This window comes from Humulus lupulus, chromosome 5 (genome assembly GCF_963169125.1).
Source record: "Humulus lupulus chromosome 5, drHumLupu1.1, whole genome shotgun sequence".
NCBI classification, from domain to species: Eukaryota; Viridiplantae; Streptophyta; class Magnoliopsida; order Rosales; family Cannabaceae; genus Humulus; species Humulus lupulus.
The window spans coordinates 89,969,720-89,977,378 of record NC_084797.1 but is presented as its reverse complement, the minus strand read 5'-3'; the positions used below and the strand labels follow the sequence as shown (position 1 = coordinate 89,977,378).

At 34.0% G+C, this 7,659-nt stretch overlaps 1 protein-coding gene across 2 annotated transcripts; it reads right to left on the bottom strand.

Annotated features, from left to right (window-relative positions):
• Positions 1–1,026: 1,026 nt before the first annotated feature.
• On the bottom strand, positions 1,027–7,123 carry LOC133777510 (probable methyltransferase PMT24). Of its 2 annotated transcripts, XM_062217157.1 has the most exons (10): positions 6,847–7,123; positions 5,386–6,352; positions 5,139–5,288; positions 4,534–4,804; positions 4,339–4,449; positions 4,072–4,246; positions 3,697–3,966; positions 3,211–3,405; positions 2,832–3,095; positions 1,027–1,260 (listed from the first exon to the last, which is right to left on the bottom strand). In XM_062217157.1, the coding sequence occupies exons 2-9, from the start codon at positions 6,322–6,324 to the stop codon at positions 2,867–2,869; spliced, it is 2,340 nt and encodes a 779-aa protein (XP_062073141.1). In that variant the 5' UTR covers positions 6,325–6,352; positions 6,847–7,123; the 3' UTR covers positions 1,027–1,260; positions 2,832–2,866. The 2 variants fall into 2 exon arrangements, with proteins under 2 accessions (XP_062073141.1, XP_062073140.1); XM_062217156.1 differs by lacking the exon at positions 1,027–1,260 and having other exon boundaries at positions 2,566–3,095.
• Between the last annotated feature and the right edge of the window lie 536 nt (positions 7,124–7,659).

Below are 7,659 nucleotides of genomic sequence, written 5' to 3'. Positions count from 1 at the left end.
GTTAAGTTTTATCTAATGTGGCTAACGGAATAATGACGAGGCTCTTTGGCGGTTGATGTGTTATTGCCACGTCAGCTACACATGTGTAATTTAATTATAAAAAAATAATTTAAAATTTAAGAAATATATTTTCTTATTCAAAATTAATAAATTAAAAAAGAATAAACTAAAATTAATAAATTAAACCAAATTTTATATATTAAAACTAAAACTAGATTTTAAAAAAACAATTACATCTAAAATAAAAATTAAATTAAAACTAAATTTTATAACTTGTAACTAAACCCTAAAATTTTATGAATCTATCTCCTCCTCACATCTTCTTCTTTAGGCAAGCTCGACGGGGATGATGGCATGTGAGGCCGACGGCGGTGGGAGGTGTCCAGGTTGGTAGAGTCGCGAAGCATGGGTAGGTTTAGGATGACGGTGTCGGAATCACGGAGGATGGGTCGAGTTTGGGGTCGAAGTCGGATTTGGGTGGGTTATGTATGCGACGGCGTTTTATATGATTCGACATGGATGACTATAAGACTGGGTGGGCTTCGTGACAGGGAAGGCTTCTTGATGGATCTGTGTCGCCCATGACTCAGATCCGACAAGGTAGCTGCGGGAAGAAGACATTGGTTTTGAGCTCTGTGGACTCAGATCCGACGAGGTAGTTGCACGAAGAAGACAGGGGTTCACATCTACGTCGAGGTAGCTCTGTTGTCGGGGTCTTAGATCCGACTAGTCTAGTAGGTGGGTGGCTGTTTGAAGCTAAACTCATATCTGAACACTTGCGAATTTGGGTTTATTCAAGAAAAAATGTTTTTGGATCTGAACTTTTGGTTTGGGTCTGAAAGAAGTTTGGGTCTCTGATATGTGATTTTGTTGTTGTAGTGTGTAATTGAAATTTGAGTTTCCAAAATCTGATTTTTGTTCGAGTTGGATGAATTTTTTTATTTATGAAATTCATTGATGAACACGATTTGAAGTTTTGCGTTTTATTGGTTGAGAATTATGAAATTTCAAAGTATAGAGTTTGAGTGAAGAATATGAAATTTAGCTTTTATTAATTTAAATTAAATCTGAAAGTTCTTAACAGAAAACTAAAATTTTGAATCTTCATTCTCAAACTCCTGTATGTTTTGAAAACTTATTTTGGACAAGTGATCTTTCAAGATCATAAGCATGTTCCTAGTAAACTGCACGTCTACGTTAACATTTGTCTCTCGGTGCTTAGTTTAATGCCAGTTCACGTATTCTTCGATCTTTCTCATCCTGCAAACAGACAGAAAATAGAAGAATAAATAGGATTTAATGTTATTAGTTTCTAATACATTTTTTTTAAAATTTAAAATGAATATTTTTAAATTGATTTTATTAAGTTTTTATTTATTTTTATATTTTAAAATATATTTTTAATTTTAAAATTAAGAAAGATTTTTAAAACATTAATGTATTAATTGCCACATCAGCACCAAAAATGATAAGATGAATATTCAGTTAGCCAAGTAAAATGTCCCTTAGTAAGGTTCATAATTTTTTGGAGAGTTTTTAACGAGGCACAAAATTCGAGGGACACAAGTAGTGGTAATAATTCTGGGTAAAAATCCTATTTATCTTTTAATAAAATATATATTTTTTTTAGGGATAATTACATTAAGTACGGTGTTTAGGAAAAAAATTCTAAATATACGGTAATATAAAATAATTATACATTTACGGTAATATGAAAACTACTGATCATCATCATCAACATATGTATATATTGACTGGTTTTTGAATATACACGGTAATATAAAATAATCTCTTGACTGGTTTTTATATATATATATATAATATGTATATATTGTGATGAATTTAATTTCAGTCAATAGATATATACATATACTGGTTAGAAAGTGTATCATCATCATATACATATATAATATATGTATATACGGTTAGAAAGTGTTGTTAATGGTTTTTTCATCTTCTTGACTGGTTTTTGAATATATATATAATATATGTATATATTGTGATGAACTTAATTTCAGTGGATAATTCCATTGTTTTTGTTTTAGATTTATTACTTGGGTAATTGAGAATAATTGTGATCCGGGTTTTGATTTCTCTCATAGTAAAGAAGAAGACATTTTCAAATGATTTCTTAACTATAAAATATTTTCGTAAATATTAGTTACAAAAATATATTTCTTAGTTGTAAAACTAGATTTGTAAACTATTGTTACAAAAATAAAAAATTTAGTTACAAATTTATTTGGAAGTTTTATCTAAAAAAACAAAAAAAAAAATCTACAATTCTATAATGAATTTTGTAAATATTATTTACAAACACGTAACAGATATTTACAAGTTTGTAACAGATATTTACTAGTTTGTAAACGTTGTTCACAAAAAATTGTATTTTACAGCTTTTATTTATGATTTTGCCACTCCGTATTTACAATTTTGCCATCCTGTGTTTTTATCCAAAAATTCTGTATTTTTGTAATGTACCGTATTTTTCAGATTTTTTTTAACTTTTAGTGTATTTTTGTAGATTTCCCTTTTTTTTATTAAAAGGAACCCTTACATCAAACGAGGCCCCAATAATCTGCCATACTTTTAACATAAATAAAATAATTAAATATAGTGGAAATTACACTGTATTTATAAAAATTTCCCTTAAATATGATAAATGTAAAAAAATAAAAAATAAATAAACATCTCATGGAGTGTCGGTTTAGGACTCCTACTTAGCTATATACTATTTTACATGGGCTAATGGGAGTGCTCTAGAGTATAACATGTGGGATCATTTATCTTATAATCAAGATGCAAGACTGACCAAACAAAAGGAGCCTTACCCTTATAATGGAACGGTCTCAAAGCAAACTAATTTTCAAACAATGGTTGACAAAATCGCTTGTGTCTCTGTGGGACGCCAGAATGACTTCTGAACGCAAAGTAAACCTTCCTTGTCATTTGAAAAAATGAAGCGGACATCCCATTTTAGAGACTTGGCCATACTTTCAACCTCGTTTATGGTTTCAACATTGTCTCGTACTATCAGCTTCCCTTCAGGCCTTAACATCCTATCGGCTTCTGCTATAACTTGTCTTAGATTGCACCTGTAGCCAGAATCAGAAGAATAGCCCGGAGTAATTTGTTTTGCTTGAAAAATAAAAGTTAGTTTAGGAGATGTATTTTGACAACTAGAACAACAATTAATATAAATAAATAAACCTGTCTTTAAGCACTGAGAAGAGATGATCTGCATGGAGGATATCATAAGATCTTGGATATGTACTGAAGGATTCACACCAATCATGATATATCCCGATCAAACCACGCTCGTAGATTATTGGCAGTGTGTCCGGAGAATCAATTGGGACCACATTCATAACCCATACTTTCAAGTCTTTAAGTGCAGCAGCAAATCTAGAAGCATAAGATTGAGAAAGACAGACACTAGGAATAAGAAAAGGGGATCTGAGGATGTTGCTATCCATGACATGATTTCATTTTATCAGTTTAAGTTACTTGGCATCAAAACTAGCAGTTATCCTTAGTTCCTCCAGCCACTGAAAAAGGACATATGACTAACTATGTAGTAGCTAAGCTAGCTCACGTTTAACTCTCTTTGTTAACTACTAGAGTATGTCACAAGCAATTGTCTCCACAGGATTGTATGCAAGCAACATCAATGGATGTCTTAAAGAGATTGCTTACCCTCCATACACAGCTTTCATGTCCATGACATTCCTCACAGAGGACCAGCTGATTCCCATTCCTTCCAAGTAGGTCTGAGAGACTACATTTTTCCAGTGCTTATAGTCTGCAGCAAAATCTTCTGGCGCAGCTTTACCATAAACACCAACCTGAGAATTTAACCAATAAGGAGCTTTTTCCAGTCTTGAAGGCCATTCTGCAGGCCAACGAGATCCACGCTTTGATTCTTCCTCTGGCACTTCATGCATGCATGCCTTGAGTGGCACATACCTGATCACACATAGTAAAGCCACATAAGATGGAACATTTCATTTTCTAGCAGATAGAAGGTTATCTACTTTAAACAAAGATATTAAAAAATACACAGAAAAGTACCAGGCAGCGTTAGGGTCATCAGAAAGACTGCAGACTGGAGGCTCGTTTCGTGATCTATTCGAATAGCACTCATTAGAAATGGTTTTTCTATAGATTGCTGCACCCACTCCATTTAATCTATCCTTGTTAACCACAACCAGATCCCAGCACATTGATTTTGTTAATCTGGACATTGCTGTTGTAAATTTCCAAAGAACACATATCAGAAGAAATCCAGAACATCCCATCTCCATTTAGACAAATATGCATGAAATATAAGAACCATACCTTTCCAAATGCCAACATCCTCAGGAAGCTTTTGATAAACAGGCGTAGCAGACCAAACAAAGTAACCACCAGGTCTTAAGACACGATTCAGTTCTAGTAAAAGTTTACCGCCTGTATTATTACAGTTATATTTATTACACAATTGAACTTTTCAAACAAGGTGACTAAAGAAATCAAATACAATCTATACTTCACCTTCAACATGCCAAGGAACCCTACAGCGTGCACAGTGGATAAGATCAAAGACAGAACCAGGGAAGGGCAGTCTCTTGGTACCCATGACAGCTGATATAGCAGGGATCCCACGTTCGAGAGCAAATTGTACTTGTGCTTCATGCTCATCCTTGGGAGCAAATGACATTGCCAAAACATCTCTTTCAAATAGGTAACCTCCAAAGCTGGCCACCCCACACCCTACATCCAAAATCACACGGCTTCTTTTTCCCCACCTAATCTTAGGGAGAGACTGCATAACCATCACATATATCAATCTTAAAAAGCAAAATTTGACTTATAAATATTAATGAAGATGAGGAAACAAACTATATCTACGTTACACAAATTACATGAGCAGAACTCCAAAATGTATGTGATAAAAACATGTAAAATTTCAGGAGCAGGACTTTTTATAATGAATTCGATGGAACCTCAAGTAACTTTAAGAGCTAGAATGATCAAATACATAACATTAATTAAATATTTAACTCTATAGAAAAGTGACAATATAATATATATATATATATATATAAATAGATGGATGGATAGATAGTGAGAGAGAGAACACATGAAAACGGACTTACTTTCTGAATGAAATCAATGTAGTGGAGAGCACCATTCTTAAACTGGGTTCCGCCCCCTGGAAAGGTAAGGTATTCACCAGTTAGTTTAACCCAATTCTGATGCCCCTTGACCTCTGCAAGCTTACTGTGAGGAACGTTGCGGTACCAAATCTGCATCATTCACCACAAAAACATAAACAAATTCAATCTCAATTCAACACAAAATGTGTTATTCATTCATTTAGTAGACAGTAGACATAGCATGTACCTTGTCCCTGCTTGCAGGCCACTTGACTGGGCGTTTATATCCTTCAGGTAGAGCAACAAGACAAGTGGGAGATTCATCAGGGCAGTGCCGTTCTCGGTGTTCATAGTGCTTTGTGCTCCGAAGATTCCTGATAACTCGCCAATTGTCCAGACAAGGGATATAGTCAGGCCCTGCCGTGACCTTACAAAGTTTCCAATCATAGTCGTTTTGGTTCTGATATACGGAATCTTGTTTTGATTTCTCCTGTTCTGATTCGACAACTTGAGTTGACCACGCCCCATTCTCAACATTGCGCTCCTTCAAAAGTTCTGCAACATCAACTTTTTCCTGGCTTTCCTTATTATCCCCACCATCACTTTGTTCTGAATCACTCTCCTGATTTTTCTCATCCTTCTCTTCTGTCTGTCTAACCATTTCGTCTTTTTGCTTTGTTTGATCATCATTTTCCTCATTCTCATTCGATTCAGGCTGCTCACTTTCATCAGTATCTCTGCTGACTTCTTCCTCTTTTTCTCCAGTTTCTGAGTCTGAATCTCCATTAACTGAATTAGCATTGTCATCTTCAGACACTGTTTTCTCATCAGAAACATTTTGAGATTCAGTCTCCGCCTCAGCTTCTTCCTTTGAACTCGTTTCTTCTTGGGTTTCCACAACTGTTTGAGAATCAACCCCACTGCTATCAGTTGTCCTTGTTGCGTCCTCTTGTAAGTCACCAGAACTATCTTCAAATTGCTTAGAATTACCATCATTTACTACTTGTCGTTTTACTTCAATCGTGGTCTCCTCAGATTGTAATTGTTGATCCTGAACTGGAACTGCTGATGACATAAACATCCATATTCCTACTAAACAAAAGGCAACAAAAACGACTATACTGACAGTTGAACAGTAACCAGAGGATTTCTTCCCTTCAACCCGGGAATACTTCCCTAAAGCCATGAGTTTTAGCTAAGAGTTGTACACACACCTGGAAAAAGGGCAGTAAGCCAAAATCTCAGCTATATTATTGTACCCAAAAGTAAAACCAAATTCATCACAAACTAAACTTTTAAGTGCATTTTCTGAAAAAGAAAAAAAAAAGTAGTCTCCACTTAGGAATCTCTAATCTGATGTTTTAACTATAAATTATAAATGGCAATTGGGATCATTCGGTAACAAATAATAGGACATAAAAAGGCAATAAAAAGCCTCGCGTTTCTTTACTCTTGAGAGAGAGAATCCAGATCCATAACAAGATCTGGGTGAAAAGAAAAGATTTGACTATGTGGTATTGAAGTTCAACCGTAGCGCTTCAAAACATTAAAGAGCTCATAATAATAAAATTATTATAAAAAAAAAAACGAAATCTCGCAATAATCAAGAAAGCAGAAAAGGAGCATAATGTTTGGTTGCCAAGAAAGTGTACGAAAAAGCTAAACTGAAAATAAGTAAGAGAAATTTCGTTGCGAATTCAAGAAATACCTTTTTTATCACTAGGCTGCAAAATGACACCTTTATCAGCTCATTCCATCTCTTTCGGATTGAGTTTTCAGCGAGGGAGTAGAGCTTTGATGAGCATTCGTTTTATAACTTCGGAATGTTATTAGATTTGTATTCCTTATTTTGGCCTTATTATGGTACAATATAAATCTGAGAGAGACAGCGTGGTTTCTTCCGTTTTGTTCTACATCATTACATGGAAATTACAGCTAAAGGTTCAAAAGAAAGAATCCGTGTAGGTAATGCGTGTACTTAATGCTCTTAAAATTAAAAAACAAACAAGGATACCCATTGTTGGGCTGGGCGGAATTCCCCTGATATACCAAATTATAGGTGCATGGAACTTTGGTGGTACCCATAATCCATTGTACATGGTCCATACATAGTACATGGTATAAAAGTAGATAATTATTATTTATGCTTTTAGCTATATTTTATAATATTTATTAAATTTAAATAAATAAAATTTAATATTGAATTGCATGGACATCAATATTAATCTTCAGCAATTCTCATAAAAGTAGGTATCATGTGTTTGAAAAAAAAATGATTTAACAGCACCGAAGAGTCCAAATTAAGTTTGAGAAAACTAAACTAATAGTCAGAATTATTTATTTATTAGTACAAGTAAATCCTTACTTGAGATTGGGTAATCTAAGAGACAAAATTAGGTATTGTTAGTAAGGATTATCCTCTTATTCGTTTTTACCTGTTTAGGTGGACTAATAGGTAAATTGATATAAGTCTCTTTTGAGGGGATTAAAACTTAAAAGGGATAATTAATGATTATTACAA